General features: G+C 53.9%; 1 protein-coding gene across 1 annotated transcript; it reads right to left on the reverse strand.

Moving 5' to 3' along the window:
• Positions 1-8595: 8595 nt before the first annotated feature.
• Positions 8596-18600, reverse strand: LOC123351791 (phospholipase A2 inhibitor and Ly6/PLAUR domain-containing protein-like). Its single transcript, XM_044991427.1, has 5 exons — positions 18546-18600; positions 16304-16429; positions 14082-14240; positions 10753-10893; positions 8596-8887 (listed from the first exon to the last, which is right to left on the reverse strand). The coding sequence occupies exons 1-5, from the start codon at positions 18598-18600 to the stop codon at positions 8649-8651; spliced, it is 720 nt and encodes a 239-aa protein (XP_044847362.1). The 3' UTR covers positions 8596-8648.
• Between the last annotated feature and the right edge of the window lie 1313 nt (positions 18601-19913).

Here is a 19913-nt window from a genome sequence, read left to right on the forward strand (position 1 = left end):
TGCATCCCAAGCAAGGGGAAAAATCTTGTACGGAAGGGCTCCAGCCCTGAGCAGTGACTAACAGCTTCATTGGGAGCAAGGTGGCAGTGTACAAGGGATCTCAGCGCCAATTTTCTGTTTTTAACACGATTCAGAATGGGCATCTCCACCCAAAGCAGCTTCGCTTGTTGCAGCGCAGCCGTCCATTGTGGAGATGAAAACTTAGTGAATAATATTCAGTAAATAAAGAAAACCTGACCCCAGTGAAGTCAATGGGAGATTTGCAATTTGGGGCCAGGATTTCGAACCGCCATGTCTTCCAGTCGCTACGTAAGATACAGTAACGTTGCCTGAATGAATGAAGCGTCGAGCGCAGACTGAGTGCTCTGTGCCGGGTGAATGTGCTTTGTGGATGGACTGTTTGGGGTTGGCCTTGGCGATGAGGATGGTGACAGACTGCGGGGTAGGGTGTGCCTGGGTTGACGGCAATATCACTTACTCAGTGTATTTTCTTCTGCCACTTTAATGCAGCCGCCTGTACCCGCTGTTACTGGGCAGGTCCCTGCCGCAGGCTGGCAGGAGGAGTCTGCTGAGCCGGAGCACTGAAGGCATTTTGTGCTTTGTGCTGGAGAAAGAAGAAGGAGTGTTTCCTTTTTACTGTGGCGTAACAGTGTCACCTCTGGCACGTCCTTTAGCCCCAGTCTTCCCCCTCTGCTCTAAATTAGCCAAGGGATTAATGGACCTGATTTCCTCTGGGACACTCAGCAATTGCACAATTTCAGCCCCTGGGCCAGTGGTACCTGGGGAGTCAGAACTGGGATGGGTGAAGGGGATGGTGCTCTTCCCAAGCTCCACCCACACAAAATCTCATTCCCGTTGTGCAGGTATTCACAGTACCGGAGAGTTGCTCGCTTCTCAGCGTGCGTTCATAGAATCATAGATCATTAGGGTTGGAAGGGACCTCAGGAGATCATCTAGTCCAACCCCCTGCTCAAAGCAGGACCAATCCCCAAATGGCCCCCTCAAGGATTGAACTCATAACCCTGGGTTTAGCAGGCCAATGCTCAAACCACTGAGCTATCCCACCCCCCTGTTGCCTGTGTTGGTTGCATGACCCGGGTCTCCTGGCAGCCTCCCATTGCCCTCACAAATTCGAGTTACCCTCCCATCCCCATCTATTGCAGGGTCACCAGACTACCCCCCACCCCCTAACTAATGCCAGGGGCTCTATCCCCCCTCCCTGTACCAAGGTCTCCAATTCTCTTCCCATGCCAGGAGCATTGTGTGCGTCCCATTCCCATCCCCCATACCAGAGTCCCCCATTCTCCCCCCATGCCCAGGCCACTGTGTGCTTCCCCCCGCCCCGCCCTATCATCCATCTTTCTGTCTGGGAGATCAGCTGCTCAGGGTGTAACATGAAAATACCATTGAGGTGAGTGCGGCCAGGCTCTCTGGGCTCCCAGCCGGCCAGCAGAGGGGTCTGACGGAAAGGTTTGGGGTGCAGAGCAGAAGCCAGTGTCTTGGCCTCTAGCGTCGTGGGGATTGATCCCCGTTGGGAAGGCTCCACTGGACTGGTCCCCCCAGGTTTACACCTGGTTACATGGCCCTGAGCTTTAGTTAAAGCCAATTTTGCCCACATCCCTCTGGATCAGCCCAGCCATTTGCAATATGTGGGGGATGGGAAGGATGGAAATCACCAGGCAAAACCTGTGTTAAGCAGAACAAAGGGACGTTCATTGTCTCTTGTTCCACAAATTACCATTGATACAGTCACATTAACCACAGCGTGTGGACACACACAGACCTCTTGGGGACATGGACGTGAACAATCTCCGCACTTCAGTCCTTATGTACAGCACCCTGCACACAAGCTGTGTAAGTGCAGCAGCTTCACAACTTTTCTTTTAGAGAGATTTAGATTTTCAGGCTCTGATGCTGTTCTAGTCTGAGCTCCTGCATTGCCCAAGCCAGAGAACCTCGCCCAGCCCTTCCTCCATCCAGCCCATATCTGATGGCTGAGCTAGAGCCGATATTTTAGAAGGACGTCCAATTTCAGTGTAAAGACTCCAAGTGATGGAGAATCCACCCCCCACTCTTCGAGAAGCTGCTGCCAGGATTAATTCCACCTTCGAATTCAACTCCCAGCCATTGGAGCTCATTCTGCCTCTGTTTGCTCGGTTGGAGAGCCCTCTGCTACCGGAAATTGTCGGCCTGATTCCCGGTTACACTCAGTCCCTTAGCAGTGTCATTTACTCCTATATGGAGTCCCCTTTGTGCTGCCAGAGCAGGGCAGAGGGGCCTTCATGGGAATAAGAATCCAGGGCAGTGTCCAGTAATGGTGTCTCAGGCCTGGTCCACACTCAACAGTTAGGTTGTTATAGCTACGGCGCTTGGGGAAGTCACACCCTCAGCACTGCAGTGAGGCCAGTCTAACCCCTGGAGGAGATGGAGGTCGATGGGTGAATCCTTCCCTCAACACGGCTTCCATCGCTCAGGGAGGGGAGTTCCTAGAGGGATGGAAACCCCCGTCCATTGGGACAGGCGACGCATCTACTACGGGTCTCTGCCAGCCCAGCTACAGCGCTGTGGCTAAGCGGCTACAGTAGCCCTAGTGTAGACAGGGCCCTGTACCCCACCCAGAGCTAATCCCCCCTCCCTGCACATGCTGGATGTTCTCCTGACTGGGGATCCCTGGGGTGTAAAGTGTCCAAGTCCGGGGGGGAGGCTACATGGCCACAGCAGCGAGTGACTCACCTTGTGCATTCGTTGTAGCTAGGAGAGCAGGCAGCAGGCAGAGGATGAAGGGAACCATCCTGGTGCTGGGAGGCCCACGGGGCCGGGCTCAGAGCTGAACGGAGCTTCTCACGGCTGACACGGCGAGCGCTGCCGGGGGGAGGAGGAGAGAGACAAGACCGAAATGAGAAGGGAAAGGGAATTACAGCCGAGATTCAGGGGGTAAAGCACCAGGGAACAGAGCTCACAAATAACCAATTTTTTTGTTCACTAGCAATTGTCAAAGATCGGGGAGGGGAAGTGGAATCTTTTTTGGTTGGCCCAAAATTCTCATCTAACTAAAAAGCTGAACAAAAATATGGTTTTGTTTCTTTTTCAAGTATCTAAAAATATTTTTAAATTGGTTTTAAAATAAAAATTGACTGCAGTTTTGAAATTAAAAGACACTTTGAGTTGAAAAAAATCAAAACATTTAATTCTGGAAATATCCAGACAAAACTTTTCCTTTTTTTAGGATTTGTTTTTCTAGAATTTTTTCCAGCTGAAGCAATGCAGCAAAATTGACACAAATTTGTGAAATGTTTTATTTGCCCCAAACCTGCATTTTTCAATGGAGAAAAGTTTGGGTTAGAAAATTTCTCCCAGCTCCGGCTGAAGACAGAAGCTGCCACCGAATTGCTGCCGCCGAGGAAATGCGCATGCTGCCCTAACAGCACACAGACTGCCCCCAATGTCCGCGGCGGCAATTTGGCGCACTGCTTGGGGCGGCAAAAACAGTGGTCCCTTCTCTGGATCAGCCTGGTTCAGTTAGAACCTGTCAGATCTAGGAGGCTTCAACCCCCTCAGCCCCCATGTGCGTTACTTTGTATTGATCAAAACTCAGCTTCATCCGCCATCGTGTTACCCATTGATCCAGCTCCGTTCGATCTCGCTGAGGTTCCCGACTAACCTCAGTAAGTTGCCTCCTCTGCAGATTTCACCACCTCCTCGCTCATCCCCCTTGCAGATCATTTGAGTAACTTGAACTCTGGGTCTAGCATAGAGCTTAGAGGCCTCCACTTCTAAGCTTTTGCCATCACACAAAATTCCCTGGAATTTCAGCTCTGTTTTCTAGAGACACAAGGTGGGGGACGAGACGAGCGTCCGAGTGACACCGAGCTCTTCTGCGGGTCAATGGAGCTCCAGAGCTTCTGTCTCTCTCCAGCAGAAGCTGGTCCAATAAAAGCTTTTCCCTCACTCACCTTGTCTGTCTAGTATCCTGGGACCCACACGGCTACCACAACGCTGCAAACTCCTCTGTTCTCTGACTGTTGTCCTGTTTCTGCTCCATGCCAGTCCCTTGCCTCCCGCCCCAGCACTGCTTCGATTCCTTACTGCGCCACGGTGAGGGAGTTTGCCGAAGGCTTTTTGACAGTCCAAATCAAGTACGTCGACTGGTTCCTCTCTGCTCCCTAAGCCTGGGATGTTCAAAGCAGCCGGAGGGAGTTCGAGGCCCGACTCCCAGGGCGTTTCAGCAGACGCTGGCCCTCTCGCTGCTGGTTTTGCCTTTGAAAATCTCCCTATTTCGCTCACACCCCATTCCATGAGTGGGGCTGCTTTTCCTTTGCACAAACTGAGCCGCTTTATCCCTGCAGCTTGCACCTGAAATATATCTCCAGCCTTTACCCACTTTCAGCAGATTATCAGTGATGACAAGCAATAATTTAACACTGCATTAAAAACTCTTACCTTCAGCCGCACCACGGTTCCGTTCACCTCCAACTTCTCTGTAATATCAAAGAGATGCACTGACCTGTCTAGCACGGCCCCTTCCTCTCTATATAGTCCAATGACACAGTCTGATTAATCTAGAAACTGGGAGTCACAGTGAATGATTTACTGAAATGTAATAAATTGCACGACCGTCATACCAGGCCACTCCCTCTTCAAATACAATCCAGATCGACCCTTTCTCAATCCATCAGCTATTGTTTTATTGAACTTGTCCCATACTGTTCATGCAACAGAGATAAGGGGCGATACGCAGCTCAGTCACGGGTAGAGTTGCAATGTTTGCATACCAGAGGTGTTTATCCAGATCCTGAGGTGCTGTAAATGATAGAGGAACCGGTAAATTCACAGCAGCTGGGGATCCGGCTCCATTGATTCCATTGGAGCAAAGGCCAATTGACACCAAATGGGGGTCGGGTGAGATTGTCAGAACGAAACTAAGGATGGCCATGGAGTTGGCCCCGTTACAACAGCTCCCCGCCCATTCCCAGAACAGGTTGTTAAATTCCTTCTCGTTCAATTGTGTTAATATTAATTGGGGAAAGATTTTCTTATCTGCCCCATACCAGGGGGTGGCATCAAACTGGGTCTCATGTGCATGAGGTCGCACCCGGCTGGGGGAATTTAGTTACAGAATAACTGAGCGGAGAAGATTTTTTCAGCCTTGGTTGCATTCCAGGCCAGCTTGGCTCCCGGAGGTTGTCAAGATGGGCAGGGGGCTTCCAGACAGAATCCAGGTGTTAGGCTCTTCAGATGTCTAACAAGAGAGAGTGGTTGGAGATTGACTGATGAACAGTGTGATGGAAAAGCTGGGGATTAACTATAAACACGTATGGACTCCTGGCTCAGATTCAGCCAGGCAGCGTGGTCTGATAGTGGCACCTCGCTGAATCTGCAGCCTTGTTCTCTAGGATCTCGGCTGCCACTGAACACACACGAGCTATTGAGTGTCAGGGTGGGAGCTCCCACCCCCGCCCTAGGGAACTGTTGGGTGGATAATTCCCCTCCCTGCTAAACATTTGGATTGCGCCCACTTTGCCCCAGATCAGCCCCAGCCGTCTGTCATGCCCATCCCAAAGTTGTGTGGGGAGCCCCTCACCCCAGCACTCTGCACCATCACTCCTCACCTTGGTCAGCGAGTCACATCAGGACAAACCCCTGCCTAGTTGAACCCAGGAGTCCTGACACTCAGCCCCTCCCGGCCCTGTGCTCTAACCACTAGGCATCCCTCCTAGGGCCAGCTCTAGGCACCAGCCGACCAAGCACGTGCTTCGGGTGGCACCTTATAAGGGGTGGCCAATCTTGGTTAGGCAGGGCAGCGCTCGGGTTTTTTTGTTGGTGGTGGTTTTGGTTCGGCGCTCACGGGGGTGTTGGTTTTGGTTCGGCGGGGCGGTGCTCGGAGAGGTTGGTTTTGGTTCAGCGGGGCGGCGCTTTTTTGTTGTTGTTGTTGCTTGGGGTGGCAAAAAAGTTAGAGCTGCCTCTGCCCCCTCCACTCCCTGAGCTGGGGATGGAACCCAGGAGTCCTGGCTCCCGGGAGATAGGGACAGAGCGGATTCTCCATTCTTAAATCAAGACACTTCTTTCTTTCTAAAGGATGTGACTCGTTTCCACACTCATCCCCCCCCGCCCACCCCCGATATGGGCTGCGTGCAGAACTCACGGGGGAGGTTATTTGGCTTGGGATATACAGGAAGTCAGACTAGAGTATCTTACCACTCCCTTCTGGCCTTAGACTCTGAAATGAAATCAGCTTTAAGAACCCAGCCCAGCTGCTTGGCTTCACTCTGTGACATCTGACTGACGTTCACCTGCACCAACTGGCTTGCCTTAGTGAGGCCTCGGAAACACAGAGAGGGTTGGCTAGCGAAGGGTTAAATCCGGGCAGCTTTCTTGGGAAAGGATTATCACCTGGTTTCCCATCATTCCAGCCCTCTTTATGAGAGATCACTAACTGCTGTGTTATCGGAAATCATTGTCAGAAAGTGATTCCACTTTCTATATGATACAGGGGCCTGCTGCGTATGTATATATATCTCTATAGGGAAGAGGAGCTCAGGCTGGGAGAAGAAAGGAAGAAGCCCCGTCTCTGTTCTGCTCACTGACACACAGGGGGCTGAAGGTAAGAGATTCCCTGGCATAGAATTGACGGCCAAGGAACCGTCACGGTGATCCAGTCTGGTTTCCTGCACAGCCCAGGCTGGCGAATGTCTCCCCGTGAGTTCCCCGTGCAGCCCATAACATCTGGCCCAGAAAGAGGCGCCCAGATGTGACTGGCTGAGTCATTTATGATCCGGCTTGGTCCATGCTGAAAGCTTAGGTCGACAGAACGGTGATGCTCAGCTGAGTGCTTTGATCCTTCCGGTCAAAACACCAAACGCCTGGCAACCCTACCCACGAGCCCCTGGCCTAAGTGACCACGAGAAGACTGGGGGTGCAGCCCCCCAGGGATCCTGGGCCCAGCCTTGTTGGGGTTACAAAGACTCTGCCATGCAGATGGGAGGAAGGGGAGCCCTCGAGAGCAGGCCGGCCTCTGGGTGAAGGACTTGGAGCGAGGACTCAGATCCTGCCACCATCCAATACTGCCGGGGCAGTGCAGATTCCAGGAAAGTTCCCCGCGGTAGCGGGACCATCCCCCACTGGCATAGACACGGCCTCAGAGCACCTCTGCTGTATCGGGGTGAGGGAGGCGGGGAACTGCCTAGTGTGAGAACCACACCCAGCATCATGTGTGTGAAGCCGAACCCAGTTTCCCGGGTCCCACCAGGTCAATAATGTTTGTGACGCTCTCAGATGCCGCGGTGAGAACTCTGGAGACAGGCGCAGGCAGTGAGCTCATCATTCAGCTCAGCGCAGGGTTGGAACGCTGGGTGGGAAATCCCGCCTGGAGTAGCCCCCCCAGCGAGAAGAAAAAGACGTATTCCCTGGGGCAGGGCTGCGGTGGAGAACGCACAGTGTGTGATCATGGAATCAAAGGCTGTAGCCATAGGCTCCGACTCTGTGGGTGCTCTGGGGCTGGAGCACCCACGGGGAAAAATTAGTGGGTGCTCTGCACCCACCGGCAGCCAAGCTCCCCTATCCCCCACACCTTTCCTCCTCCACCTCCTCCCCTGAGCGCTCCATGTACCCGCTCCTCCCACTGCCAAACAGCTGTAGCAAGCTCCGGGAGGGAGGGGGAGGAGCAGGAACGTGGCAGATTTTTTAATACAGATTCTATTTATACACAGACACACACACAGAAAGAGAAGCAAATTCTTATGTGGCTAAAGCATCGGTCAGCGCCCCAGTCTTATGCGGACGGGCTCAGCAATGGGAAACCTGAACATACCATAAAGCTTGGGGGGCCTATGAACTTTAGCACAGATCAATGGCCCAATGGTCACCCCTAAATTTGAGGGGCCTGGGAACAGAGTGTTTAAAGGGGCGGTTTGTCCGTAATGACACCAGCCAGCCACAGGGACGTGAGCTAACGCCGGCTTTGGGATATTGTAGGACGGGAACGTCTGGAGATGTCTGACCACAAGCCGGCCATGGCAAGGAATTGACATGTCTGAGAATAAGCTGAGATCAGTAACATCCTAACCTACAGGAGACGGGACCCCGACATCGGCAGGGTGAGGAGATACAGATAAGGAGGAGGGGAGAAGCCCCTACTGAATAGGCATTAGGCACAGCGGCGTCAGCGTAACATTATACAAGTCGTACCCCAGCCTGTGGGCAGGAGGTGAGCGAGAGGCAGCGTTTGGGGGGTGCCCGGATCACGGCCCCGGGTGATGAGGAGGAAGGTGCTGGTGAGGAGGAAGATAATGTCTAACGTTTCCGGTTGTTCCGCAAGGGGCGGTGCGAGAACGGGGCAGTTCAGATGGACATTCTGTATTACCGCTGTCCCCCTTGCTGGGCTGGAGCCTTTGGGACTCTTCATAAATGTGCTGATCAACCATTAGAAACACAGAAGTTTCCTACAGTGCAAGGGCTGCGACCAGCCCCCTCGGGGTTCCCAGCTGAACTGCAATTTTAATAACACTGGGACGGATCTAGGAACCAGAACCTGTCAGACCTCCCAGCGAGCACTGGGAGTTTGTGAATAATCAATAGAATTAACGTACGATTCAGAGCTCGGGCTGCAGCGCGCAGGAATCAGGTGCTGCTTGGGCCGTGCTGGGCGGGGGTCAGGCGAGCAGCTTCACCAGCAGCAGCCCAGTCAGGCCAGGCAGGTAGAGGGCGAAGGAGAATCGCCCCAGGGCCGGGCTGGCCCCACTGGGGGGTGTTTTCTCCGCAGGATTGGAGGTCGTCTTTGTTAAGTTGTAAGTGGAGAATGCAGAAACCAGGGGGATTCCAGCTGGAATGTCTTTTGTGGATGCAGTTGCGCAGCCTTTTGCAACAAATGTTGATATATCTGAAGATGTACCTGATGGGAAAATTAGCCTGTTATTGAGGGGGGCAGCTCTGGTTCCTTCTCTGCCCCAGAACCTCTGTCTCCACCATCCAGCGGTTCCCACCTCTGCCTCCCGTTCCCACCCACCCGGTGCTCTCCCTGCTCTCACTGTAACTAGCCACGGCAGGGCGGGCGTCTGGTCCCTTCCTGCCTCCCCCGCGCCCCTTTCTGCAGCTCCGCAGGAGACTGAAGCTGGAGTTTGGAACCAGCTGATCTCCAGGGGCAGCTCCTTCCCCAGCGCCCGGCACCCCCGGGGAACACACCCGGCTCTCACCGTCCCCGGCAGCCCCAACCGCTCACTTCAGTTATTTTATAAACACCCCAAAGCGCTGGGAGTCCTGGACACACACTGAAAACAGAAGCTTCTGCACTGAGCAATAGCTTAGTCACGTTAAACATAAAGGGAGTGGTGTCTAGTGGTTAGAGCAGCAGGGGCTGGGAGCCAGGACTCCTGGGTTCTCTCCCCAGCTCTGAGCTAGGGGAGGGGTCTGGTGGGTTAAAGCAAGCGGGGACAGGGAGTTAGGATTCCTGGGTTCTCTCATTGGCCCTGGGAGGGGACTAGGGGCTAGTGGTTAGAACGGGGGGCGGGGGGAGCTGGGAGTCAGGACTCCCAGGTTCTCTCCCAGCTCTACATCGGTGACATAAGAACCCTTCCCCTGTGTAGCGGGGTGCTTACCCTGCCCTGAAGGGCTAAAACAGCCCTGGGAGAGGGCTGTGGCGGGGAAAGCTGGGCGGATCGGGGAAACTGCCTCAGCTGTGGCCACCCCCCAGCCAGGCCCAGCTGGTTCCTGTGAGAGGCTGCGAGCCAGAGGCACAGAGATTCGCTCTCTGCCTCCAGAGAGAGGGGGGCCGGGCTGCTGGGAAGCTCAGGGTGCCTGGAGTGAGGCAGGGCTGGGGAAAGGCTAGCGGGGCTGGGGAGCTCCAGGCTGGCAACGCCCCAGGCTGCAGGGCCCCGTCCAAGGCCCCAGAGAGGCACTGGGATGCAGAGAGAGGCAGCGGGTCCATACCCAAGCTTGCTGGCGATGAGTGGCTGACACTGCAGTCTGCCCCAGGGCGCGGGGCGAGTTGGTGACTGGCCGTAGCCTACGACTGAGGCGAGGTGGGGATAGGGGGTGGGGGCTCCCCGGGGAGGGGAGACCCTGAGAGTGAGGGACGTATGGCCAGGGGGCAGCACCCCAGATTATGAGGCATCAGGTTCAGGAGGGACACAGGGGCCTAGCGGCAGCAGGACACCAGCCTGCAGAGGGCGCTCCGGAGACTGGAGAGCTAATTCCCCGAGATGACCAGCAGGAGGCGCCACAGGGGTGAGTCCCGCATCGCTACACCATGGCAAGAGAGTAACGCCAGGGGCAGGGCGGCATCGCTGAGAGGCGGGAGCTGGTCTGGAAGGGAAAACTTCCCAATTCCTCACTCCTTCCCTCTGGCCAAAAACCCCTCTTGGCGGCTCCCAACCGCCCAAGGGCTCAGCACAGCCCGCGGGTCTGGGAGACTCTAGGGGCCTGTCTACACTACATTTTATGGTGGTATAAGCTATAGCGCTCAGGGGACGAATAAGCCACCCACTGAGCAACATAAGTGACACCACCCTAAGCACCCGTGTCGGCAGGAGAGCTTCTCCCACCAACGTACCTACGGCTGCTCGCAGGGGTGGTTTTATTGTGCCGATGGGAGAGTTCTCTCCCGTCAGCACAGAGTGTCTTCACCTCATGGGTTACAGTTTCACCGCGGTAGCGCCTCTAGTGTAGACTGGCCCTAGGTTTCACCAGCTCTCTGGGGAGTTCCTGAGGCGTGAGATTCCCGGGGCAGCTCCCGCGCTGCGGCCAGCTGGCAGCATTTACCATTCTGTATCGTCCCAGCGAAATCGATGCAATAGGTCTCGTCCCCAGTACAAGGGGTGATTTGGCTGTTGCAGACGGTGACGTTCAGAGCGAAGCAGGTTGGGCACTGCAGCCCGTTCACGGTGGTGCTCCCCGTGGGCACTGGGAACCCAGAGAGAGAGAGAGAGAGAGAGAGACATGGTTACGAGATGGGTTCAGATTAATTTATCCCATGTTGTGCACCCGCTGCCCTGCATTGCCCATGCGTGTAAAGGCCTCTATCCCCAGCCCAACAGCATTGCTCCATCTGTCTGTCCCAGGGTAACCTCCGAATCCCACATCCGATCAATTTCAGAATTTCCAGGCACGTTCTAGGCACCGAGGGCCAGAACCCTGCCATCCTTGGGAGAAATCGGAAACACCCCTCTCCCCCTGCCACCAGCTGATCAGCCCAGCCACCTCTGCCATTGTCTCAGATCAAACAACTGGTTAACGGTCCCATTGACACCCATCTCCGCTCTGTTCACCGTCCCGGGGGTGTAACCCGGTGACACCCGCTATGACTCATCTCCCAGGCAGAAAGAAGGAGGATGGTAGGGGAGGGGGAGTGGGGATGAAGACGGCATATACACAGACCTGGCATGGGGGGGACAGGAATGGGGGAAGAGGGGTTTGGGGGATGCACTGAATCCTTGGCAAGGTGGGGGAGATTGCTATAAAATGTTGTCTGCAAGGAATTCCCAGCAGGGACGGTGCAAGGATGTTTCGCGCCTTAGGCAAAACTTTCACCTTGCGCCTTCCCCCGTCCCCGAGCCCCCGCCCTGAGGTGCCCCCCCGGCAGCTCCCCTGCTCTGCCCTGAGGCACCCCCCCTGAGGTAGCTCCCCACCCTCCACGCTGAGGCACCCCCCCGCCCCAGCTCACCCCTGCTCCGCGCACGAGCACCCCGTCGCTGCTTCACTTCTACCACCTCCCAGGCTTGCAGCACCTAAGCTGATTGGCACCGGAAGCCTGGGAGGCGGGAGAAGTGAAGCAGCCATGGCGTGCTCGGGGAGGAGGCGGGGCAGGGGTGAACTGGGGCGGGGAGTTCCCCTGCGTGCCGCCCCCCGCCTTACTTGCCCTCCCTGTGCTCCCCTGCCCCAGATCCCTCCGCCTAAATGCTGGCGGCAACCGGGGCGGCCGAAGATCCAGCCACCGCGGTTGCTGCCGAAGAAAATGCCGCCCCCCAAATCCTAGTGCCCTAGGCGACTGCCTAGGTGGCCTAAATGGTTGCACCGGCCCTGATTCCCAGACTTTATTGGAGGATCTGTGCCCGGCTGTGTTATTTTCCCAACTGATCTCTGGGTAGTTGAAGTCCCCCCGTCACCACCACGTCCTGGGCTTTGCATGATTTTGTTAGATGTTTAAAAAAAGCCTCCTCCACCTCTTCTTCCTGGTTAGCTGGCCTGTAGCTGACCCTACCATGGATCCCCCTTGGTTTTCCCCCTTTAATCCTTACTCGGAGATTTTCAATGAGTCCGTCTCCTATTCCCATCTCAGCCTCCGAGCAGGTTAGGGTGACCAGACAGCAAATGTGAAAAATCGGGACGGGGTGGGGGGTAATAGGAGCCTATTTAAGAAAAAGACCCAGAAATCGGGACTGTCCCTACAAAATCAGGACATCTGGTCACCTTAGAGCAGCTGCAGACACCTTTGCTATACAAGGCAACCCCTCCTCCCGCTATCTCTGCCCGGGGTAAGCTGTGCCCCTCGGTGCCGATATCCCAGTGTGACTCATGGCTAGAAAGGTTTAAACGCCCTGCAAAATAAATAGCCCACAGAAGACATGTGGGGAGATAATATTTCTTGTTTCGTGTATTTACATATGTATGAGTAGGGTGGACATTGTAATCACTCGTCCCGGTCTGGGCTGTATTCTGATGTCATTTAAATTAACTGTAAACACGGGATATCTCCATATTCATCTCTCTTTGAAATGTACCGGGAATGGTGGAGGAACAAGCAAATGGCCTTATGTTAATTCTATAGCTAAGTACCGGTGATGGGCATCCTTCAACGTCATCCTAATGACCTTTTGTTCCGGGAAGGAATCCCAACTTGCCAAAGACGACATGAAACTGTATAAAAGACCCTTGGGTCCTGATTCTGTCATCTCAGATCTGCTTAGACGTCATCAGGGGAAGTTTGAGACGCAAGACTGAGGTCCCAGTTATGCTGGTACACCCTGAATATGAGATTTGGACTATGACCTATGAACTGAATTCTAAAGGAACTCTTTGCAACTACAAAGCTCACCATCTCTGCTGTGAATCTGCACCTCAATGAACTGAACTCATGGCTGTATGTATACTGATCTTTTAACCATATTCTCTCTTTTGTTTTGTTTTTTTCATAAATTTTAGTTTAGTTAATAAGAATTGGCTGTAGCGTGTATCTGTGTAAGATCTGAAACATTCATTAACCTGGCAGGTGATGTGTCTGATCCATTGGGATTGGTAGAACCTTTTCTATTATATGATGAAATAAGAGTTACAGATATTTTCATCATATTTGACGTGGGTACCTGGATGGAGGCCTGAGGCTGGATCACTTGAAGGGAACTGTGTTGTTTGGACATTTGAGTAACCAGTAAGGTACTAGAGAAGCAGTTTTATGCTGGTTGGTGAATCTAAGTATTGGCATGTCCACCAGATTGTTGGGGTTTGTCTGCCCCATTCTTTGCAGTTCACCCTAATTGAGTGACCACAGCTGGCCCCCACTGGGACCCCGGTCACACCCAGCTATGTGTATTCTCCCCCCAAGAGCCTCCAGCGAGTTTGAAGGTGGAGCCTGCCAGGTTCAGGGAGGTTTAGACTGGAGCCCAGCCCGGCTGCTGCCCCCTCTCTCGCGTGCAGCCCTCGCCCGTCTGATTTCACAAGGGCCCCGACTGTTCCAGCCCCTGGTTTGGGGACCCGCCAGCGACAGGCATTTCAGTGGCGACAGAAATGACATTCCAGTGAATGGACGTTGGGGGCAGTAAAGGGGAGAAATGGTAACAAATATGATTCTGCTGGGGCTTGTCCACATCAACCATTCGACTGTGGCAATGGGTGAGGTGATGTAAGGGTTCGGCGGGGTGTAAATCTACCCTGCCTGCCACGGCCCAGCTGTCCCCGTGCGCCCTGCTGACACGCGTGAACCGTTCGTTAATGTGCTTTGAGCTAGTGCCCTGCCAAGGTGCTGGAACGAGCTGTTCACGTGCATCAGCAGGGGGCACACGGAGAGCTGGATTCACACCCCGGCTCAGCGCCGTCTCACTGTTCCTGTGGACAAGCCATGAAACAGGGACAATAAAAACTGACCCATAACTTACCTGCCAGTGTGCCCGAGTTACAGTTATCTGTGTCGTTGCATCGTGTGGTGTTGATCCTTAGATACTTGCCGTTCCCAAGAGTGACAGTGACGGGGTCTTTTATGCCAATATTATAGTCATCTAAACAGTCACTGGCGAAGCCCGTGGTCTTTCCCCCAACTGTTGTAAAGAAAGAAAACAAAGAACAGAACTGAGAGGCTGGTGGGGGAACCTGGAGGCGGAGCAGGGAGGTTATTTTACCTCCGTGTCCGGCCCTGGGGCGATGCTGCTGGGAGCCTATGCCCAGTTCTGGGCCCCACCGTTCAGGAAGGAGGTTGGTCAATGGCAGAGAAGAGCCGTGAGGACGATTGAAGGGTTAGAAAACCTGCCCTAGCACGAGAGACACCAGGAGCTCGATCCGTGGAGCTGAACACAGAGACAGTTCAGGGGCGACGTGGTCCCCGTCTGCCAGAACCTACCCGGGGAACAAACGTTCACTGACGAGCTCCTCAATCGGGCGGCGGAAGGTCGGACGCCGTCCCGGGGCTGGGAGTTGGAGCCGGTCACACTCAGACTGGGAATAAGGGGAAGGTTTTTCACAGGGAGGGTGATTAACCACTGGGATGATCTCTCAGGGGCCGGGGTGGATTCTCCATCAGGGACAATGTGTAAAGCCAGAAGGGAGGTTTCTCTCCCAGCTCTGCCCTAGGGATGATCTGGGGCAGGTCTCTGGCCTGTGCTGGGCCAGGGGTCAGATGAGACGATCCCAACGGTCCCTTGTGGCCCTGGGGACTAGGACTCGGTGGCCGTGTCTGCAGTGCAGAGTGAACCCGGGTTAGCCACGCCCTGGGGTGAGCGTCCGCACTGCGAAGCCTCCCGGGGGTTGGATCCACCCGGACACCACCTGGCCAGTGCTGCACTAACCCCGGGGCAGCGCTAGGCCTCTGGGGACAAGTTTCTGTGACGGCGTCCCTGCCTGAGAGCCGGGTAGAGCCGGAGCCGGCTGCAGGGAACGTGGGGTTTGAAATATCACCAAGGGGTGTGTAAACCGGCAGGTGATTTCAGTACAGCAGAAGTGAGTAGGAAGGAGGGCAGGAAAACACGGCCCCGAAGGAATTATGGGAAGGCGTTGGAGGACTATCAGAAACTGTGTGAAATAACCTAGTTTACAGCTGCGTCCTCACTGCAAAGTTAAAGTGGAACCCGGGTCTAAGCTACACTTTGAACTGCACAGCCTGCCTGAGCTCACAGCTTGTATCCACTAGGGTTAAAGGGTTTGTGGGGGTTAATAGGGACGGTGGCGGGGATGCTAGAGCTAAACCCCAGGTCACAGCCCACATCAACTGCAGTGAAGACAAACCCTGAGTGGGGGGAAGTTTTAATAAACCCATTTGTGATTGTGCTGGGAAAATTTCCAGATTCTGGTCAGAAAGAGAGAGAGAGAGAGATATGGGTGTGTGGAGATTAGATAGATAGATAGATAGAGAGATGGGGTGGATGGGGATAGATAGATAGATAGATAATGACAGAGCACGTTAAAGCTGATGCTGTGCTATGCATCCTTCTTACAGGGTAAATGGAAGGAATCTTAAATCTCTTTAATTCAATGGGAGGATGAACAAAGCCAGGTCTGTAACTCAGATTTTCAATTCCAAAGGGCAAACGTGGAGAAATGAAGGGAACTAGTGAAATCCGCCAGCCTGAAGAGCTCAGGGAGTTGAACACAGAGAAGGTTTAAGTCAAAAGGGAAAAAACATTTTGAATTTGCATCCCAAGCAAGGGGAAAAATCTTGTACGGAAGGGCTCCAGCCCTGAGCAGTGACTAACAGCTTCATTGGGAGCAAGGTGGCAGTGTACAAGGGATCTCAGCGCCAATTTCCTGTTTTTAACACGATTCAGAATGGGCATCTCCACCCAAAGCAGCTTCGCTTGTTGCAGCGCAGCCGTCCATTGTGGAGATGAAAACTTAGTGAATAATATTCAGTAAATAAAGAAAACCTGACCCCAGTGAAGTCAATGGGAGATTTGCAATTTGGGGCCAGGATTTCGAACCGCCATGTCTTCCAGTTGCTACGTAAGACACAGTAACATTGCCTGAATGAATGAAGCGTCGAGCACAGACTGAGTGCTCTGTGCCGGGTGAATGTGCTTTGTGGATGGACTGTTTGGGGTTGGCCTTGGCGATGAGGATGGTGACAGACTGTGGGGTAGGGTGTGCCTGGGTTGACGGCAATATCACTTACTCAGTGTATTTTCTTCTGCCACTATAATGCAGCCGCCTGTACCCGCTGTTACTGCGCAGGTCCCTGCCGCAGGCTGGCAGGAGGAGTCTGCTGAGCCGGAGCACTGATGGCATTTTGTGCTTTGTGCTGGAGAAAGAAGAAGGAGTGTTTCCTTTTTACTGTGGCGTAACAGTGTCACCTCTGGCACGTCCTTTAGCCCCAGTCTTCCCCCTCTGCTCTAAATTAGCCAAGGGATTAATGGACCTGATTTCCTCTGGGACACTCAGCAATTGCACAATTTCAGCCCCTGGGCCAGTGGTACCTGGGGAGTCAGAACTGGGATGGGTGAAGGGGATGGTGCTCTTCCCAAGCTCCGCCCACACAAAATCTCATTCCTGTTGTGCAGGTATTCACAGTACCGGAGAGTTGCTCGCTTCTCAGCGTGTGTTCATAGAATCATAGATTATTAGGGTTGGAAGGGACCTCAGGAGATCATCTAGTCCAACCCCCTGCTTAAAGCAGGGCCAATCCCCAAATGGCCCCCTCAAGGATTGAACTCATAACCCTGGGTTTAGCAGGCCAATGCTCAAACCACTGAGCTATACCTCCCACCTGTTGCCTGTGTCGATTGCATGACCCGGGTCTCCTGGCAGCCTCCCATTGCCCTCACAAATTCGAGTTACCCTCCCATCCCCATCTATTGCAGGGTCACCAGACTACCCCCCACCCCCTAACTAATGCCAGGGGCTCTATCCCCCCTCCCTGTACCAAGGTCTCCAATTCTCTCCCCATGCCAGGAGCATTGTGTGCCCCCCATTCCCGTCCCCCATTCTCCCCCCATGCCCAGGCCACTGTGTGCTTCCCCCCGCCCCGCCCTATCATCCATCTTTCTGTCTGGGAGATCAGCTGCTCAGGGTGTAACATGAAAACACCATTGAGTTGAGTGCGGCCAGGCTCTCTGGGCTCCCAGCCGGCCAGCAGAGGGGTCTGACGGAAAGGTTTGGGGTGCAGAAGCCAGTGACTTGGCCCATAGCGTCGTGGGGATTGATCCCCATTGGGAAGGCTCCACTGGACTGGTCCCCCCAGGTTTACACCTGGTTACATGGCCCTGAGCTTTAGTTAAAGCCAATTTTGCCCACATCCCTCTGGATCAGCCCAGCCATTTGCAATATGTGGGGGATGGGAAGGATGGAAATTGTCAGGCAAAAGCTGTGTTAAACAGAACAAAGGGACATTCATTGTCTCTTGTTCCCCAAATTACCATTGATACAGTCACATTAACCACAGCGCGTGGACACGCACAGACCCCTTGGCGACATGGAAGTGAACAATCTCCGCACTTCAGTCCTTATGTACAGCACCCTGCACGCAAGCTGTGTAAGTGCAGCAGCTTCACAACTTTTCTTTTAGAGAGATTTAGATTTTCAGGCTCTGATGCTGTTCTAGTCTGAGCTCCTGCATCGCCCAAGCCAGAGAACCTCCCCCAGCCCTTTCTCCATCCAGCCCATATCTGATGGCTGAGCTAGAGCCGATATTTTAGAAGGACGTCCAATCTCGGTGTAAAGACTCCAAGGGATGGAGAATCCACCCCCCACTCTTCGAGAAGCTGCTGCCAGGGCTAATTCCACCTTCAACTGGTCTAAATTCAACTCCAAGCCATTGGAGCTCATTCTGCCTCTGTTTGCTCGGTTGGAGAGCCCCCTGCTACCGGAAATTGTCGGCCTGATTCCAGGTTACACTCAGTCCCCAAGCAGTGTCATTTACTCTTATATGGAGTCCCCTTTGTGCTGCCAAAGCTGGGCAGAGGGGCCTTCATGGGAATAAGAATCCAGGGCAGTGTCCAGTAACGGTGTCTCAGGCCTGGTCCACACTCAACAGTTAGGTTGTTATAGCTACGGTGCTTGGGGAAGTCACACCCTGAGCACTGCAGTTAGGCCAGTCTAACCCCTGGAGGAGATGGAGGTCGATGGGTGAATCCTTCCCTCAACACGGCTACCATCGCTCGGGGAGGGGAGTTCCTAGAGGGATGGAAACCCCCGCCCATTGGGACAGGCGACACCTCTACTACGGGTCTCTGCCAGCCCAGCTACAGCGCTGAGGGTAAGCGGCTACAGTAGCCGTAGTGTAGACAGGGCCCTGTACCCCACCCAGAGCTAATCCCCCCTCCCTGCACATGCTGGATGTTCCCCTGACTGGGGATCCGGGGGGTGTAAAGGGTCAAAGTCCAGGGGGAGTTACCTGGCCACAGCAGCGGATGACTCACCTTGTGCACTCGTAGCTAGGAGAGCAGGGAGGAGGCAGAGGATGAAGGAAACCATTCTGGTGCTGGGAGGCGCACGGGGCCGTGCTCGGAGCTGAATGGAGCTTCTCACGGCTGACACGGCGAGCGCTGCCGGGAGGGAGGAGGAGAGAGTCAAGACTGCAACGAGGAGGGAAAGGGAATAACAGCCGAGATTCGGGGGGGGGGGGCAGGGGAAGAACACCAAGCAACAGAGATGCACAAATAACCAATTTTGCGGTTCACTGGCAGTTCCAAAAGATCGGGGGGGAAATCATTTTTGGTTGACCCAAAATTCTCATCTAACTGAAAAGTCAAATGAAAAATGATTTTGGTTCATTTTCAAGCGTTTTAAAACATTTGTAAATTGGTTTTAAAATTAAAATTGCCGTCAACTTTGAAATGAATTGAAAAAAATCTCAATGTTTCATTCTGGAAGTGTTGAAACAGAACGTTTCCATTTTTCAGGATTTTTTTTCCTAGAATTTTTCCGGCTGAAGCAATGCAGCGAAATCGATACAAATTTGTGAAATGTTTCAGTCACCCTGAACCTGCATTTTTCAGTGGAGAAAAGTTTTGGTTAGAGAATTTCTCCCAGCTCCCCATGGCTCAGACATGCCCAGCAGTAGCAGAGCGGGGGCTCCGGGACATCCGGAGACGGGCGCTCCGTAGGGCAATCCCTGTAAAAGTCATTGCTCCGGACGGAATCATGGTGACCAGCAAAGCGGAGACGTCAAATGGAGCCAGTGAGAGTCACGGGGACACGACCTGCCCCGACTCACACCTTGTTACACCAAATAGATTGAATGTAGATGGAAACAGTTAAACAGCAAATCATCCTATAGCCTGGGTACTTACTGCCAGACGGCCAGGGCCCTAGCAAGCAAATGGGTCCATTGACTTCAACAGCTACACTGGTGTAAACCGGCTGGGGATCCGGCCCCATTGACTGCAATGGAGCTACGACCTATTGACCCCAGCAGGGATCTGGCCCAGTTTTCACTCCCTCGTCCGTATTTGCTCCAGATCTGCACTGTCCCTTCTGACATGGGGCGACCAGCACGGCCTGTGGGGCGCCAGGGTCAGAGCATCCTGCTGGTCTGCAGAGGGGCACTGCAGTGTTTTCACATTATCTCCATCCCCTTGGGCAGCCCAACGGCGTCTTCGCTTTTCTCTTCTAGTGTAGAACTTGGAGGCCTCCTCTTTTAAGCTTTTGCCATCACACAAAATTCCCTTGAATTCCAGCTCTGTTTTCTAGAGGCAGAAGGTGGGAGAAGAGACGAGCGTCCGAGCGGCACTGAGCTCTTCTGCGGGTCAGCGGAGCTCCAGAGCTTCTGTCTCTCCCCAGCACAA

The sequence above is a fragment of the Mauremys mutica genome, chromosome 17 (assembly GCF_020497125.1).
Source record: "Mauremys mutica isolate MM-2020 ecotype Southern chromosome 17, ASM2049712v1, whole genome shotgun sequence".
NCBI classification, from domain to species: Eukaryota; Metazoa; Chordata; order Testudines; family Geoemydidae; genus Mauremys; species Mauremys mutica.